Below are 19584 nucleotides of genomic sequence, written 5' to 3' on the forward strand. Positions count from 1 at the left end.
CTGAGCACTGTTGGATGTAACATGACATAAGGAAGCACAGTACAGCCAACCCTTGAGCAGTCACAAAAGCTAAGCCATAGATCGATGCAGCCAGGGGTTTTTGAAGACAGGGAGACCAGAGATTGGATGTACCTAGGAGGTCAACATAAGGTTCTCTCAGGCTTATTTCTGAATGTCTTGGTCACTGGGATGGAGAGTCGCAAAATAAATGTTAAGAAGTTGCATTTCATGGAAAAACTGAAAGCACACAAATGTGTTACACTGTTATCAGGAATAAATCTAAGTTACTATGCTCTTTTTTTTTTTATAAGACATAACCTTATAGCTGAGCTAAGGAGAAACAAGGCACACAGATCCAAATGCATGCAGATCCAGCTATCAGCAACTCATCTTAGATCTTCTTCCATTCCCCATTTGGGCTTCATTCTCTAAGACCCCTTGGCCTTTAGGAAGGTATAGTATCCAAGTAATACTTCTTTCCCTTCCAAATCCCTGCACCTTGGTCCTTGTAAACTGAAAGTTTTCCAGGACCTAGTGCCCTTTTGTCCTGACTCACACGCTTTTATTTAACATCACGATGAGACTGAAAATCCCCAAAGCTTTGATGAGTTAGGCAATGTAGCTGATCTTTGCATGTACTCCCATGAGGAAACTCTTGGTTACCTAATTTTAGATTCCAAGGGTGCCGAATGTCCTTCGCATTAAAAATCGAGAAGTAGACAACGCATAGAAATTCTTTGTTTTCTGATTCTGTAATATCATGAACTCTGTCCCCTTGCCCTCCCTGCTATATGCCTCTCATTCTGCCGCACTCATGCAGGGTATTCTGTGCTCACACAGGTATGTGTCAGCAATGACCACCCCGGCTCGTATGTCACCTGTAGATTTCCACACGCCAAGCTCCCCCAAATCTCCCCCTTCGGAAACGTCTCCACCTGTGTCCAGCACGACGGTGTCCATGCCCTCCATGGCAGTCAGCCCCTTTGTGGAAGAAGAGAGACCTCTACTTCTTGTGACTCCACCACGGCTGCGGGAGAAGTATGACCACCACTCTCAACAGTTCAACTCCTACCACCATAACCCCGCACATGAGAGCAACAGCCTGCCCCCTAGCCCCTTGAGGATAGTGGAGGATGAGGAGTATGAAACCACCCAGGAGTACGAGCCAGCTCAAGAGCCTGTTAAGAAACTCACCAGTAGCCGGAGGGCCAAAAGAACCAAGCCCAATGGCCACATTGCCAACAGGTTGGAAATGGACAGCAACGCAAGTGCTGAGGGCACTAACTCAGAGAGCGAAACAGAAGATGAGAGAGTAGGGGAAGATACACCCTTCCTGGGCATTCAGAACCCCCTGGCGGCCAGTCTGGAGGCAGCACCTGCCTTCCGCCTGGCGGACAGCAGGACTAACCCAGCAGGCCGCTTCTCGACGCAGGAAGAATTGCAGGCCAGGCTGTCTAGTGTAATCGCTAACCAAGACCCTATCGCTGTATAAAACCTAAATAAACACATAGATTCACCTGTAAAACTTTATTTTATATAATAAAGTATTCCACCTTAAATTAAACAATTTATTTTATTTTAGCAGTTCTGCAAATAGAAAACAGGAAAAAAAACTTTTATAAATTAAATATATGTATGTAAAAATGTGTTATGTGCCATATGTAGCAATTTTTTACAGTATTTCAAAACGAGAAAGATATCAATGGTGCCTTTATGTTCTGTTATGTTGAGAGCAAGTTTTGTACAGTTACTGTGATTGCTTTTCCACCGTATTTCAGCAAAACCTCCCATTTATTCAGTTTTCGCTGGCTTCTCGTGCATTGCATTATGATGTTGACGGGATGTATGATTTGCAAGACTTGCAACTGTCCCTCTGTTTGCTTATAGTAGCACCCGATCAGTACGTCTTATAATGGCACATCCATCCAAATACTCTTCTCTTTTGTACGAAGTTTTCTTTTGCTTTCAGTATATGAAATGAGTTGTGTCTACTCTGCCAGCCAAAGGTTTGCTTCATTGGGCTCTGAGATAATAGTAGATCCAACAGCATGCTACTATTAATTACAGCAGGAAACTGCATTAAGTAATGTTAAATATTAGGAAGAAAGTAATATTGTGATTTTTTTAAAAAAAAACTATATTCTTAATCAGAAGACAGCTTGCTCTTACTAAAAAAGAGCTACCATTTGCTTTGTTTGGGTTTATTTTTCTTGACAAAGAGCAACAGTTTGGGGGACAGCAGAGAAAACGAGTTCCGACTTGCTATCAGGGTAAATCCATCACCTTATAAAAGAACTCCACCTCACTTTCTGGGGGAATGACACAGCAGGTCATCTAGTTGAAAAATCAAACCATAGCTGAAAGAGGTGCAATCATTCCTGACTTGTGTTTTTCACTGATTTTGGAGCAAACGATTGGTTGTGTCTTATCAGCTCAAGAACAGACATGTTATGGCACACTTAGCGATTTGTCTGCAATACTTCTGCAGTGAAATATGCCTGCCGTGTGTGGTGGTGACTAGTCATCACAGGGAAGTAGTTCTGTTGTAGAATGAGTTCTGTCTAGAAGGAGTGAATGTATATAGAAGGCATAGGTTTGGAGAAGAGCTGTGTGACTTAGTTGCAATTTCAAACAGTTTTGTTGACCACTCCTTTCTCCTCATGATTTTTCTCTTGTTTTTCAATGTGCCTCGATCAGGTCTAACCATGCATTTTTGTCAGGAATGGCCAACGTGCATGTGATTTGTGATTAGCAAGAGCCTTCCACAAGTGACAATTTATCAGGGAATGTTGATAGCGTTGGAAAGTTTGCATCTTTACTTGCAGAAGTGACCCCATCTGTGTACTGACCTCTTAATCCGCAGACTGTATCATCTATTTCCCCCCTTCCTTACCTTTTGCTTTACTGTCACAAAACAGGATGAAGATGGGTCTAAACTTCGCATGTTCTCTGTTAAGTCCAAGGAAGGCCAATAGGTGTTAACATTTGGAACAAATGCTAATTCCGGAAAGTAAGGGGATTTAAAAAAAAAAAAAAAAAAAGCAGGCCCCATTTCATGCCCTGCCTGAGATCTGTCAAATCAGGCTAAAACTTTACTGATTCCCAGTGGCTTCCTGGGATCCATGGGACAAAATGGGAAACAGGTTGTCAGGGGCTTCAAAATACCAGGCGTGAAGTCAGCGAGAGCAACTGTTTCTTGTTTGCAGGTGAACTGGATTAGATTCTTCACCAAATTTCTATGTTAAAATTCATGGGAAGAAGTGACATGCAGGCAGTTCTTGGGAAAATGCAGGCTGGGCATGAGTCATGTCATTAAGCTCCTTTTCTGTTTCTACAACCTGCAGAGGTGTGTGTTTGCAGGTCCTTGAAATTACTCTGAATATTTGGTATCCTAAACCATCCTTCCTTATTCACATGCCACTTCTCTGTGCTCTTGGTTCTGTAGAATTAAGTAAGCTTATGGCAGGGGGAAGAAGGCAATCAACCCAAAGAGGTTCTTTAAATTATGCTAATATTACTTGGAAGGCCTTGGCTCATTCAGAGACTATGTCAATAAAGAACTTTCTACCATTAATGAAAAGTCTAAAATTTCTGTTTCAAAATTCTTTAGGTATTGGAGTATTCAGATGCCCTATTGTGGAGAATTTCAGGAATAAATGAAATCTTCTGCTGAGAGCAACCAACGCTTTCCTCAGTATGAAAATCGCTATGCATTTTCCGGTTGCAAATATATATGAACATTTAGGACAAGAGGAAATTTTATTTCCAGCTTGATTCTGGTCATTCAGAGAGGTGGCATATTAGCTGGGGCAGCCTTTTCACCTATAGAACAAGAGCTTGCCTTGGTAAGAAAGGCAAGCTGCCCCCTCAGGGCACTTGAGGCCACTACTGCCACCAGCTTTGCGATGCCTAGTTGCCATATGGCTCTCTCAACCATCGCTGTCTATAAACCCAGGCAGTGTAGTGGCAATCCAAGAAGGAGCGTGAACCAATGCTCCCAGCATGGGGCAAGCTTTCAGGGGTTTTCAGGGAGTGGAAATTGCCCAGAAGTTGGACAACAACTTTGTTTCCAGAGTCTGAAATCATATCCCACTGAGGGATAGCGCAGTATACGCGGAACTTCTTTTTCTCACTCGAGATTCCTTTTCTCCCTTCTTGCCTGGTATGACTTTTTGTTTGTTTTTTTCAAGAGTGCCTGGACAGCCTCATGCTTTCTACAAAATGGCACTCTGCCTGAGTCTATGTGAATGTGTCCCAAACACCAACAGACCATATCTTCCTTGTTTAAGTGTGACTGTCTTGATATAGATGGAGTTTATCCAGGGTAACTTGCTCATAATTATTCCTTTTTTTGGCCTGAGTTAAAAGGTGCATGGCTCACATTGGTGAAAATAAGGAAGGCCTGGTTTTATCTTTTAGTACTGGCTCCATTCCACCACCCACAGAGATTTCTATCTGCAAAGACCCGTGAAACACTGCAGAGAAATGTGGGCAAGAGGAAATGGCCACATATCACGAGTTCTATTATATATTCTTTTGTAAATACACATTGTACGTTACTTGGATGTTTTCCTAAATCATTTACTGTCTTTATGAGTTAATGTCAGTTTCTGACTCTCTCAACTTACCATGTAACATTGTAAATAACATAATGTCCTTTATTATTTATATTTAAGCATCTAACATAGAGTTGTTTTCATATAAGTTTAAGATCAATGTCAAAAATATATGGGTTTTTTTGTTTTTCTTTGCTTTAAAATTATGTATCTTTTCCTTTTTCTTTTTTTTTAAGAATAATTTATTGTTGAGGAGAAAGAATGTATATGTAATTGAAACTATTTGAAGAATGCACATTTGAAGGCCCCGAGGTACTGATAAACTAAAGAATTTATTATCCAAAATACTAAGCAATAAGTAATTGTGATTTATTTAAAGTTTTGTTCATCTTCCATGAAAGACATACTGCAATAAAAATGCTACCCTGTGGAGGCGTGGGAGTGTTGCTCAGCAGACTCATGTTCAGTCTGTTAGACCAGCACCTTTCAGCTGATGGCGACAGTTGTATTAATGTAGGAATGTGTTTGATGGGCCCCGTGATCATCTACTCTGTCTGTTGCTTTTGCCACAATGCCTGTTCTTTCATCATCTTCTGCCTGTTGGGTCTGCTTACCACTGCCTTCCATGTCAAAGGGCCTGCAAGCAAGCACTATGATGTCTTCTTCCCTTTCTCTCACATCGCCACCCCCCATAGGCAATAACATATCAGGGAGGACATTTTAGGGCATGATTGCCTGGATCCTGGCTGTTGACATGTTCTGTAATGACTGCAAGAGACTTATTCAGACTAATGGAAATGTCAATGTGATGCTCCCCTGCAGTCATGAAAGGAAAACCTGTTACCAGGGTTTAGGTAATCTGGTGGCCAGCAGGACCCAAAAGGCAGCCAGTCAGAACCTATGCTCAGCTTTCATATAGCTTCAGTAAATTTATTTTCCATCAGGCCCAGGATTTATTGATTCAGGCCCAGGATTTATTGATTCAGTTTTAAGAGAAGATAAGGCTAAGTTGGATTCTTTCCCCTCATTCTATCAATAAATCAAACTAAATGCCCATCTTACTGCTCAGGGAAGGGGCTATGCATGAGATATTTCCCACATTCTGAAATTTAGTCATAGAAATGAGGATATTACTTTTCTTATTGAAATTAGCCTAAACAAAAGCCATATTTTAACAAATAGGTATTTGCATGGGTGATGCTTTTTATATATTTCAAGCATTTAACTCATTATTCTAGATAAGATTAGGGCTTCTGAAGTATATGAAATAGAGTTCAACAATCCTATGGGGGTACATAGGGGCCTCCATTGGAGCTTGAGGGTTCCCTGATGCTTGCCATCAAAGTCCACCTCCATATACATGTGTGATTCCTACTACCTAGCAATAGCTCCACTGATGTCATTTCCTAAACAGTCTGGATATCTAAGAGATTCAAATAGTGGCCTTTGACTATACTAGTTATTATTTATATTATGAGTTTTTCAAAACAATTCAGAATCCTCATATTTGTGATTTGTGTCAACTTTGGTTTACACATGCACATACACAGGTGTGTGCACATGCACACATTTACACACACACACACACACACACACACACACAATTCCTAATACACCGCTATCCTGAAGCCATCACACTGTTCCATTCATTCAATCCAGTCAACCAGCCATTCAGCAAATCAGGGAGTGCATGAATATCTAAAAATTGAAGACTGAAACACTTCCCTGTGTCTTCAAGTTGAAACTGAGGCTTTGTCCACCCCTCAAATGGAAAATTACAAGCAGCTATCTTAGTAGCTTAGGTTAAAGTCAGATACCTAACATATATTGATAATTGAGGCAGAAGCCTATGGGGTGGACTGTGGTACAGAGAACGAAGAATATCTAAATATCTAGATTATTATTCCAATTCTCCATTCACTTCAACAGTATAGACTGGAATGTCAAACCCAGGCCTACATCTTGGCAGCCTAATATCTGGGGAAGACATCATTAGATTTCCCTGCTCTCTGCCCTGAAGATGAATGACAAAAGGACTTGATTTCAGGGATTTGGAGTTCAGTGAGGCAGTTCTGAAATCTAGAGATTTAGGATGCTGGAGGAAGTAGAATATTTTGTGACCTCATGGGAATAACTTTGTAGTCTATCTTGGGCTTGCCCTTTCTGACACAGAATAAAATAAATTGATGGAAACCATTCCTGCAAAAGATTGATCTGGTAGGCAATGGAAGTGCTTTCCATTTTTGCAAGACAGGACCATCCTGCTGCTACAGTAAGCTGCAATATTCCTCACCTTTAGAGCATTGTTGGACAGAGAAGTCAGACCTAATCCTGCATGTCCCTGTGGGCTCCTGCTCAGATCCTGGGACTGTCATTGTTGGACCTCTCTGGTGAGCTATTGTGTTTGAGCTTCAATGAGCTTCAAAACATCACTTGGCAGGGGGACAGCAGATGGATTTTGTTACCTGGAGGAAACCCATCATGACCTCCCTGATCTTCCCAAAGGCAAGCCAGGTGAGGGAGACCAGCAATTTATAAGAGGAGACAGAGAATGGGATAGTAGTTCCATCCTTCCCCCCTTCAAATGTACGTGCTGGGATAGAATTTGATGGAGGAAGCGACTCTCTTCCCACTCCACAACATATCAAAGGGGCTAGAGAATTACTTTCATAGATACAAAAATCTTTAATAGCTTCTGTATAGATTTGCTCATAGAGAAATAATCTAGCAAGCATAAATAATAATATTTTATAATATTTTATGGCTTAACACACTCTTTATCATTTATAATCCTCTTAAACCCATGGGATGTTGGTATGATAAATAATGAGGAAATTTTAGGTTCGGGAAAGTAAAAAATGTTTCCTGAAGCTACACATGTAGTGAGTTGCAGAGATTATAGTTGTACCCAGGTTTTCTGACTACAACTCCTATTTCTACCCACTGCACTCCTCCCCTTCCCGCTCCAGACTCAAATAAGGCTGTCCTTTACAGCCTTTTGTTGCATCAAGACAAGGTACCTCCAAAACCAAGTTTCTGTTTGAAAGAATATGAGCTCCTCTGGCTTTGGTTTAGAGTTACTCGAGAACCCAATTTGCCTGACTCAGTGACTATGTGCTTTTTTCTAAACATAGCTTTCTAAGGAAATGAAGTGTAGTCATGGGAATGAGTTCCCAATTTCGATGTGTAGGTAGCATCCTACAGAGAAAAGAGGAGGAGCTTGTAGTCAGCACTGTCCCCACCACTTAGGAGTTTAGCCAGTTTGGACAATTTTCCCCTCCATGCTTATTCCTTGACCACTAATATGGGAATCCAAGCAGCTCTACAAGGCTGTGGTGTGTAATGAGGATTGCACTTGAATACATGTAAGGAAGCCATACATGTTTAGCACATAGTCAACATCCAAATGCTATCTTCTATTTGCTTCTTCCTGGTTCAACCCAGGTTCTTAGGTTTTGGAGACTATATCTCTTAGTTCCAAATGACATATTTTACATCATGCAAACTCATCCAATAAACATGTTTGATCATTTCTCCAATATTATGTCAGTAAGCAAATTATTCTTTAATAACAACTGTATGTTAAGCAGCATAATCACTGAACAGCATTTAAAGTTGTAACTTAAGTTCTTTATTTTACGTTTGCTTCTTGTGTAGCCACACTGTTTCACATAAAGTCTGTAATTTTTAAGGGCTTCTTGCATGAGTGTTTCATTATAATTTCACAGAAATATACTGAAATATAACTCTTTGTAGAGTTTTCAGAATACCATTTTGAACTTCATTTCAAATGTGTAGTAAGACAAGCAAAACATGATCCTAAATTGATAGGATGTTTCTGCACATCCATTTTCCTTACTTTGCACCCAGGATATCCTGATATGTTCCTTTTTCTTTTCTTTTTTTCAAAAAAATATAATCTAGGCAAAATCTGCATAGTGATAAAGTGAGAGGAGTCAGGTCTCAAATTAACTCCTATGTGGAAAAAACCACATTGAGTATGGATATTTCTCACCCTTTCCTGGATATTTCTCACCTTCTCCTATTATCTGTCCAATAAGTGATTCTCCAGGTTCCACTTACTCTTTATGCATAAAACAGGATTCTTTTTTATGAATAATTTATGGAATGAAGCTTTTTGGATTCAATACTTTAAAATTTCATCCTACATTAAGGATGGTGGGTGACTTAATCTCATGATATTCATCATCAGGCTTGTGGTGTAGTTAATATAGTTCTATTGTTAATGGTAAGAGAGTCTAATATAATCCCCATACATTATCCTTCATTTAAATAAAATTATATGTCATTGAAAATAATCCTAACTCTAGCTCCCTAATAAGTAAGGATATTTCCTTCTTTTTTAAAGAGATAAGCTAGATGTAAACTTTGTAACATGTTATTAGTTATCATCAGAGTTAAGCAAACACTTGTGTTCCATTCTGTGACTTTCATTAGGTGGATCCTTCTTGCCCTATGCCCGACCTTGAGCCTTTCTCTTCAAGAGGGTTGGGGGCCCCAGGCTGGGCAAGTTTTCTAGAGCACTTCTGGTTTCTCACAGCGAGCCTAATTTCCATCTTCTTTGCATGAAGGGGCTTCATCAGAATGTCCTTAAGCAGGTAATAAGGTAACAAAACAAATTCCCATTATACCCAAGACCCTCTCCACCATGAAAAGACAGAAAATGCTGTGTGTCAGAGCCAATTCCAAGTACCCAGCTTCGTTCCAATCATGAAATGATTCTGCCCTCCCGCAAGAATCTCTCTGTAAAGATCCCATCCTTCCTTCAAAGTCACCTTGTTTTTGCAAAATAGAGACCTCCCTTGGTAACTCAGTTTAGAGCCCCCTCATCCCTGTGTTTTGAAAGACATGAAATCACAGGGCAATATAACTTCACATTTGGAACAGAAATTAGGACTTAAAGTACCTTTTTAAAGCTGAAAAGTTTTTCTTGATTTGTTGTAGACCCTTGAAAAAATTTTAGGGCCTAGTCAGAGAGCATTATATCCTTTTCGGTATTTGCTTGACCAAAAACTCTTTCATAACATGAAAAGGTACTAATTCCCCATACATTCTGAATTCTGTCCTGTTTGTCTGAGGAGTTAGATCTCTAGCCATGAGTGTGAGGAAAAGGACCGTGGGCCCTTCCTATTAAGCTGTTGATGCACAGTTAATGGGATTTAGGGTACCACTCAGTGTCAAACTCATGTCAGTTATCCAGCAAAGGAACAGCTAAGGGAAAATATCCCTTTGTCTGATTAGGAGAGCCACAGGTCACCCACCGAGCAAGCCAGAGCCTGAGCAATATTCTAGATTTCTTCCTACACATCTAACTGGTGACAATGGTGATTGTACCACTGACATGTCAAACAAATCCATCCTCTCTCTCAGAGTCCCACCACTTGTACCATTGGCACTTCTTCCTCTCTCACCAGGCTCCATTAGCCTTCTAACTGATCTGCTTCCTTTAGCTCCTCCAGGACATCTTTCACATTTTGCTGGAAGTTTCTCTCTAACTCACAAACCTTATTGCACATTCTCCTGGTTATAACTCTTTCATGGCTCCTCATGAAGCTTAATGCCTCAGCTTGTGATAGGATGCTCTTCACAGGCTGGCTTCTGCCAAACTCTTGTAGCGCCTCCCATGTCACCTTTTACACCATCTTAGAATTTCCTATTCTCCAAGTATGCCACACTAGTGTTTGTCAAACTCTACTCATTGGCGTACCAACTTCATGACTATTACCATATTCATGTACCACCTGTATTATTTTTTGCATATTGTTTTTTTAAATTGATTGCATTTTTAACTAAAATAAAGTCATTTCAAATGAAACTTTGTATCAGTGCTATGAGTGGAAAACTTCAACCAGTTGCCATAATCAAAATAAAGCTGTAGAAGTAAATAAAACAAAATGAAACAGTGTAATTAAATTCTAACAGGATATTGTTGCCTGCTAAAGTATCTGAGCTGAAAGGTCTTTTCTGACAAAGGGGGAGCTCAGCAAGTGTTGGTGAAGTTGGAAATATATTCAGAAGCACAGAAAGATTTATCCTTTGATTCAGCCAGTATTGAGAGGGAGTTGACAGGAAGTCATTTCTACTGTTTTATTCAATGTTATTTAATGTTGGATAAAATCATTAATGTTGGTAAAATCATTTTGGATGCAACAGTCACCTCCAGATCTTACACAACCATGCAGTGCTGTGCTTGTTACATAACCCTGCCCTTCGTTTTACATTCTCCCGATTTATCTTTCTTTTTTTTTTTTAAGATTTCATTTATTTATTCATGAGAGACACAGAGAAAGAGGCAGAGACACAGGCAGAGAGAGCCCGACATGGGACTCGATCCCAGGTCTCCAGGATCACACCCTGGGCTGAAGGCAGCGCTAAACCGCTGAGCCACCCGGGCTGCCCCTGATTTATCTTTCTGACGAACTTCCTTTATGCCTTCTGTGGATGGAGACAGTGTCCTTGTCTAGGAATCCTTGCATGACAAATATCTGCCTCTTTCACGTGAAAAGTGCTTTTCCTTTGCTGTTTCATGATATGTTGTCATGCAAGCTTTTCTATAGTATTTTCCATCCAGTTCACAACTTCTACCAAACTGAAGTCCCTCCCTTAGTAGACCATGTACTCTCTGAGGGCAGAGACATCGTCCTCTCTGTGTGTATTCATGCCTGGCACAGTACTTGGAACATGACAGATGCTGGATGTTTAGAGAATAAATCACTGGCAACTAAAGACTTAGGGTATTTACATGGGTTGGGCAGCATGTGAGGAATCCAGGTGACCATAGGCATTTTTAAAAGCTAAGAGTAAGAAATGAGTAATCTGACTAACTTATTTTACTTAGCATACTTGTTGTGAATTGAGAGGTTTCATTCTTTTTATGGCTGAGTAATATTCCACTATATATATAATGTATTCCATTATATATAATGTAGTCCATTACATATATACATATGGCATTTTATTTCAATGTAATATTCCATTATATATAAGGTACATACATTGATACATTATGTATATCAAATATACATATCAATATACAAAAATATTCCAATATATATAATATATGTGTATGTATCTCATGTCTCCCTTATCCATTTATCTATGGATAGACATCTGGGTTACTTCCATATAATAACAAAAAAAAATTGTGAAGGAAAAAGAAAAAAGTAATCAATAAGTTGCTAAGACAAAATCAGAAACATATAGGGGTGGAAACAAGTTTGCTGAATCATGGTTAAAAAAAAAAAACACACACACACACAGGATCTAAGGGACGGAAGCTCCATGGCTCAAACTAGATTTGGTAATGAACACATAACTATCTCAGATACACTTTGCATTTCATTTTAGCTCTCTCTCTACTCAAGAACTCTGGCTTAAAATCAACTTTTCACATCTGTTCTCCTTTCATTCCTCTCACTTCTTAGAAAGATCCTGAAAATAAAGCTTTTTAACTGGTTATTTTTCAATCTGGTCATTCTTATAATGGAGCCTCCCATAATGACCACTGCATTAAAACCAACCTGAGTCTCCAATCTCCTGAAAGTTTCAAAGGGAGCCTTGCACATAACAAGCTTTCAAAAGTTTTTTAAATCCACAACTGGAGTAAAACATATAAAAGTAGTGTGCTTTATAAGTCAGTGGAGTACGTAATTTGTCATTCTAATTAGAATGATGATTTGTAAGACCGAATACTCAGTGATATTTTCTGGATGATTCTATTTCATAGTTAGGTCTAGTTTGACAGTTGTGAGGAAGAGGAAGGACATCTACCTTTTACCATGTAAGACTTCCTTCCCTAAGAGTTTGTCTAGTCTAGAAATAGTCTTCTTTATTCATTAAAAGAAAGATCTGCAAACTCTCTATTTAAAAGTAATACATTTTTTGTTGTGTTTAGCCAAGAGAGGATAAAGCAGACTTCAAATTTAGTTATCCAGAACTTAAAAGAATATAATTGTGTAATTATTTGAATTTCATGGCTGATATACTAGACCAATAATATGGCTACCTGCTGGCCAATGGAATTGTATGCAATTTTAAACTTCAGAGGAAAGACAGTTGGATTGGAAATGAATACCAAGAGTTCTGACATTTCAGTGCAAAGGTTATCACAGGCATTGAGCTGATCATAGCTGCAGTCCCTGCCAAATTCCATGCTTGTCAGACCCAGAACTAGTCTCCCATTCAGTGACCCTAAGGCACTAGCACTGTGGATAGCATGCAGGATAACAGGTACCACATTGCTCCTGATATTGTCATTTTCCACCTCAAATGCACCAGCTTGACAAGGAGATATTGAAATAAGATTAACTCAGGAGCTGGCACATGATCAAATGTATGAGACCAAAATATCCTTGTTTCAAGGCAAGGTTAGGACTTTTTTGTGGGATATTTTGTTGTTGTCGTTTTTTGTTTTTTATAAGATCAAGGTCCAAGAGATTCAAAATAAGCCACCCGGATGATTATTACTCCTCCCTTTGAATTCACAACTTGAGCACGTCAAATGATTGAGCTTGCCCACAATCACCCAGCCAATAAGATGAAGCCCTAAAAAGAGGAATGGACAATTCTCCAGCTATCATTAATTAGGCCATTCTGCTACTCAGACTTTAAAGCCTTGGAAGAAAATTTGAAGTTTAGAAAAGGCCTGCTCTTTCTTACCCATATTCATATATCCACATTCCACTTTAGAGGCTGAGAAATCTTTGGCATCTTTTTCTAGAATCTACCTACATTTTGGTACAAGAATTACACAGTATAAAGAACATGAATTCAGAAACCATGAGATCAAGGTATGAATTCTTCCTCTTTTACTCAGGCAATTTGGACAAGATAACATCCCTGAGCTTCAGATTCACTATGTGGATTAAATGAAATGATTATTGTACGTGCAAGCTCAAGCATGGTGCATTGCCATTTAGTAGGGGCTCAGTAATATGACATCTTCACTGTTTGCAGATTCCTTGTGTAGGAAAGACAGTTTGTCTGACAGTGAGAAGAGGACAGTGCTCCCAAGCTTAGCAGCCTCACTGGCTTCAGTGGTCCTGCCCTGCCTATGCAGAACTCTCTTAGGGAAGCTGGCTGAGGATGTGTCACCAGAAAGCTGGATTCTGGGCTCTGCTGCCAGGATGAAGTCCCTTCTTGCTCACCCGACTACACCAAAACCCAGGAAGACAAACTTACTCAGAAGCAAGTTAGCCCTGAAGAGCAACTGTTTCTTTTTCCCTGAGAATAAAACAATTTGACAAATTCAGAAACAGAAATGAGAGTTCGCTCTATCCAATTAGCAAGAGCTAATTTAGCTTTCAAGGTCATTGTGCATGGTGTACTCCTCCTTCACATGCCTAGTGCTTTGGCTCCACTCCCTCTCTGGTTATGTGGCTCAGCATCTCTGCACACATTGTAAACAAGCACAATTTCCATTTTTAGGATTTTGTCTCCTGGTGATGTGCCGCAGTCCCCACTTTTAGGAAATTGGTGCTTGGCAAAAGATGAAAGGCTTCACAGATTATGAAGGTTATGGCACAGTTTTCTCCTGCCTTATGACTTAATTTAATTAGATATCCTATAATAGCTCAGCAGCAAGATTGTGCTGCTGCAGAATGGGCTCCAATTTGCCCACCGGCAACCAGAAGAGCTCAGCAAATATGAAATATGCTGGATGACTCATCAGCGGATGGGAAATGCAGTGATACTTTTTCTGTTTCAACAGGATCAAGCAAGGTGACTAAGAAAAGCTTCCCTGGGAATACACACCTGGTAATTCTGCCTCTACAAGCTCATTTTAAAATATGCTTGCAGTGAAGTAATCAGCAAAACCACTGTCTGACCTTGAAATTATTCTGTGGCCAGTGGACCTTGAAGACATCGATGGAGATAACTAAATCCAGCCATCTGGGACCTTGATCAACTATGTCCCCTACAGAGCAGCCAGGATCTTGGTTAGCAGGAAGCTTCTTTAACGCATGAGGCCTAAGCAGAGAAGTTGAGGAGACCATGATGCTCTTTCTTGTTTCTACAGATGCCAAATTGCCTTGTGCTTTCGCAAGATTTCAGACGTGCACAATTTCTGATATTGATTATCCTTGCTGGGGACACTGAGCTTCACAGAATTTGTTTTTCAAACATGAAACAAACTGAGGCCCTGAAGTCACAGGATGTCTTGGCAGCTACACTCAGGCTGGATAGAAATGTATCCCTGAGGGGGCATCACACTTCTCTTGTTCCATTTCACTTGCTAGCTTCAGAAGGCAAAGATGGAAAGATAACTGGTTGGGTGAGGGCCATGTGACAGGGATTGTCTGTTAAGATGGAGATGAGGAAAGCTTTAGACAAGTGACAAATGATCTCTCGAGAGACCTGTAACTAGTCATCCGACTTATGAAAAGGACTGCAGCCTAAGACACGGTGCCAGAGATGGCCCAAAATACAAGGCTTACTGAAGTGGTCAATGGGTATAGTCACTTCCCCTCTGGAGGATTGGAAACCTAGTCTTCTCTATTCCTCCTCCAGACTCCCAGCCATGACCACACTGCTTACCCATTAGAATCAATCTCCAGCACTGTCCTGCAACCCTTCCAGGATCAATCCTCAAAGAATATGGATTCAAATCTCATTCATGTACACAAAGCTCATTCTTTCATTCAACAAATGACATGCAATGAATGATGCTGGGCTAAGAACTGGTGTGCAAAGAATAAAATATGTCTCATTTAAATACATCTAATTCTTCTAAGAAAGCACACCCTAGTTCTGGAGACTAATGCATAGGCAGCTGCAACGTGTTGGGTCAAGGAGGTCGTGTTTGAATGACAAGAACATAGGACTTGGGATTTTGCATCATATGTTCACGGCAAACTCTGTCTCATAGGTATTATATGAACTTTGGCATGTCACTACTCGTAGAGCTTAATTTATTTGCCAGTGAGGGTTGAATAATCTTAAGGGAGAAGTAGGAATTCATTATATATGCATATCACCAAATTGTCATCTGGCTCTGGGAAATTGCTTAGTAATTGTTTGGATGGGAATTTAAAGATGCTGCAATAATGATACCACCAAGTACTATGAGAACACAGAAAAGATAACTACTCTCTGAGGGTTATAATTCAGCTGGGTTTTAGAAGAGATATACCTCACCCAACATAGAATTGGTTAAAGATTATTGCAATTTAATTTTCATGAAAAAATGCTCAGAGAAGTATAAAGAAAGAAGAAAAAAAGTATGTTTCAAGTTGGTATAGAGAATACAAATGGTAGATGGAGGTCAATGGAGGTGGATTCAAATGTTAGACAGGTGTGGGACTAAATTTTGGGGTAATATCATTGTGTCAGCACTGGAGGCTATTAAGAAGGAGGTTGACAAGTTCAGAAATGGGATTTATAAAACTAATCCTGGAGACCAGGGCACCAGGGCAAGAGAGTGGAGAAAGAATTTAGGAGGGGAAGGTAATATTGTAGTTGATGACGACGATCAGGACCCAATCTGGATTAGTGGCCAGGGAGATGGTGACTAGGAGACAGAGTTTAGGGAACATATGAGGTGGAGGAAGAGACTTAATGGCTAAATGGAAGTGGGATGTGAGGTGGGAAAGGATCCAAGGATGTCATTGGGCTTGGGTTTTGGAACAGTTGCCAACATCTATTCTTAGAAGTTTGATGAAACGCTCTTCACTCACTTACAGAAGTCCAAGAAACAGGGGCTGAGCTAAGGCCAGCACTTTTCCTCAGTGTGATCAGACCCTGACTGAAGCTGGGGGCTCTAAGAACCATGCTGTGCTACCACCTACGTGGGTATCTTCACTTAATCATTTAATCTTTCCAGCAGGTGTTATCATTCTCATGCTATGGATGGGAAAACCAAGGCTCTGCTATGTTAAGAATCTTGTCTAACGTCATGTAGCCAGCAAATGTTGGAGCTGGAACTCAACCAAGATTTGCCTGAGGACAACGTTCCAGTTATTATCTACTTCCCTCTACCTGCTCCTCTTATAGAGATGCCTGCCTCATAGGATTCATACTAGAAAGCCACTTAAGAAGATCATCCTCTTCAAATGAAGTCAGCATCTCTCCAGAGCGATAGTATGTTTCTGAGTTTAACATGTGAGAGGAAAATCCAACTGAAGCCAGCCTGTCTCCACTTTCAAGCTATTTATTATTATAAAAGCAACATTCAACTAAGCCAGACATGAAACTCACACCATCCCCAATATCTACATCCATTCACTCACATACCACTCATCTCTGTCCCCACCTATTGATACCATCCTTCCACTGTTTTTCTACCATCCTATGCCATGCCCAGTACCGTGTCACTTTTTTAAAGATGTCTAGGGTGCTCTTGGAAACCTCTCCTGCTGCTCTTCTTCATCTTACCATCCCCCATGGAAAAAGTGTTACCCCTTTGGCATTCAGATAGTTCGTAGAGGAATAAATGTGTCTCTCTCACTTCTGAAATTACTAAAAATGCTACCGATGATTTTTAACTTAACATTTGTGGAACTATCTGCCCCTTTGGTCTTCCAGGGAATAAATTATTTTAATCAATTAATCGGTCTCAATGAAGTCTTCACAGACAGTGGCAAATCTTTCATGTCAGAGAGGACTAAGCTGGCCAACCACAGGGCCAGAATACCACAGGTGTGACTTTCATCTGTGGAACATTGGGGTTTGCAGAATCAGTGCTGCTGGGTGATTCCAGTCAATTCCAGTCACCCAGATATTTATTCGTGATTGTTTTGAAAATTAGGGGACCTGGTCTCAATGTGAATATAGCAATAGAAAATAGTTTGTGTGGCTATCAAACTATAGTCAGTACTATGGACAATAGGGTAAGCTCGGCTACCATGAATGAGAATTCCAAGCCTCAAGGTTGAGATTAGAAGGACAGCTTGATTTGCTTCTCTGTAAATTGGTGCAACTTCTTCTAGAAAGACCAGATCACTACTTTTTCTTTGATTTTCAGATTATCAACATCATTTTAGATTTAACATTTATGGCTTACTTCCAACTAGTTGGGAGCTCCTAGATGCTAGAGATTGTGTTGGACTCACCTAGCAGCTCTAATGCTTAGCAGGGTGCCTGAAACATAAAATCCTTAATAAATATTGTTCAGGGCGACTGCTGTAGGCATAACTGTCAACAGGGATGATCATAAAGCTCTACAGAAGGAAGTAATTTAATCCACTCAAGATTTTTCTCTGTACTAGTCTTACCCAAGATGAATGGCAATGGACTCTTTTGGTTGGGGAAGGGTGGGAGTTGTGGATGGTTTTATAAATGAAGACAAATTATGATATTATAATGATGTTCTTTTCTTATGTATCTAATATATCATAAAAGAAAAAACATTTCAGAAGAAAGAGTAGAAAGAGGAATCTATGATCCTTTCAGTTAATGTAATGGAGATCTCAATTTAGCTCTCTAAGAGTCCAACATGCCTGGGCCTGTCTATTGAATTGGTGGGAGCAGCTGCCAGAAGCCTGTTTGCATATGGATTGAGGGTCCTCTTGGGAGAGTTCTCACTCTGAAGGAAGGAGTTGCCTGGCAACAAGAGTTTGACCCATGAAGACAGACTTACCCAACAGAGGAGCAAGGAGGCCTGAGTACAGTGTGGTGTTTGTCATCTAGATTCATCTTTGAGCTGGATAGAATGAATGTATGCCTAAGTGTCACTGAGAGTGGGGAGTCTAAATGTACAAAGTAGAGAAAAAAAATAAACCTGCTTTACTAAATCCTTTTAAAACTGAGGTACCATACAGGGCTTCAGGATCCATCTGATATACTAAAACCTAAAGAGAAGGGAGATATTTTCCCTTCTTACTAAAAATCAGTTTGAGCATGGACATGTCACCAAGCATTCATTATAGTGCATGGCAGGGCAGCAACAGAACCAGGGGAAGGACTTTGACACCTGCAAAGCATCAAGAATCAGTACCTGTAGGATGTGATAGTATCCACATGAAACTTGTTGGAATATGTCTGCATCTGGTATGTAGCAGCAGAGTGACAAAGTGGCGCTCAGCAGAGGACTTATGGGAAGTTGCTGCACCCAATGGGCCCTTTAATCTTTGAATATATTTGGGATCGCTATACTATTCAATGTTTCTCCAGGGAAATGTTCAGTCTTCTAAACAAATCACAGGGTTCAAGTAGATGCTTGCAGAGGTGAAGACAAGGATGCTGACCATTTCAGTTGCCATCAGCACCATGGTTCCAAAAGTAAATGTGTATGTTACGCAAAAAGTAATGACAGTCCCTTTATATAAGACCCATAGTAAAAATATTATTTACAACTCATTTATATTTAATATATTTTTATATTTTTCAAAATTTATATAATCAGAGGCACTTTATTTTTTAAAAAGAAAAACTGTTATAATTAAGAACAAGTTCTGGGGATTTAATATGCAGCACAGTGATTATAGTTAACAACATGGTATTGTATACTTGAAAGTTGCTAAAAGAGTAGATCTTACTGTTCTCAACGTGCACAAAAAATGGTAACTATGTGAGGTGATGGAGGTATTAACTAACTTTACTGGGGTCATCATTTATATATATATATTTATAAATATATATATATACATATTTTATATGCATATATATATTAGAATATATTGTATGTTATATATTATACATACATATTATAAATATATATTTTATATGTACATATATAGTCATGTTGTACACTTCACACTTACACAATTTCTTATGTCAATTATATCTCAATAAAGCTGGAAAAATAAACTGACCATCAGACCATCGCTTCCCATTTTTGCTTATAAAATATGCTCTCAATAGATATGTGACTTAGCTAGCATTTTCCTTATGATACCAGTCAAGAAACAGAGGTAGGGGAAAGTAAAGAATAAGCACTCCCAGGCAGAGCTTTGACACAGATAAAATTTAACTTGAAGACCTCAACATCCCTTTTCTGCTTCCTTTTCCCCAATCACAATGTGCCCCTCTCCCTGTGAACTCCTGTCCCTATGACATCACACCACTTGAG

At 39.7% G+C, this 19584-nt stretch overlaps 1 protein-coding gene across 2 annotated transcripts in view; it reads left to right on the forward strand.

Moving 5' to 3' along the window:
- NRG1 (neuregulin 1) overlaps positions 1–10376 on the forward strand; it is a 1074849-nt gene extending 1064473 nt beyond the window's left edge. For both annotated transcript variants that reach the window (XM_055334836.1, XM_055334837.1), the window contains exon 13: positions 841–10376. In XM_055334836.1, coding sequence (XP_055190811.1) covers positions 841–1492 — 652 coding nt within the window. In that variant the 3' untranslated portion in view covers positions 1493–10376. The remainder of the gene's footprint in view (positions 1–840) is intronic.
- Positions 10377–19584: the final 9208 nt, after the last annotated feature.

Source organism: Nyctereutes procyonoides, unplaced genomic scaffold, assembly GCF_905146905.1.
Source record: "Nyctereutes procyonoides isolate TBG_1078 unplaced genomic scaffold, NYPRO_anot_genome, whole genome shotgun sequence".
Classification (NCBI taxonomy): Eukaryota; Metazoa; Chordata; class Mammalia; order Carnivora; family Canidae; genus Nyctereutes; species Nyctereutes procyonoides.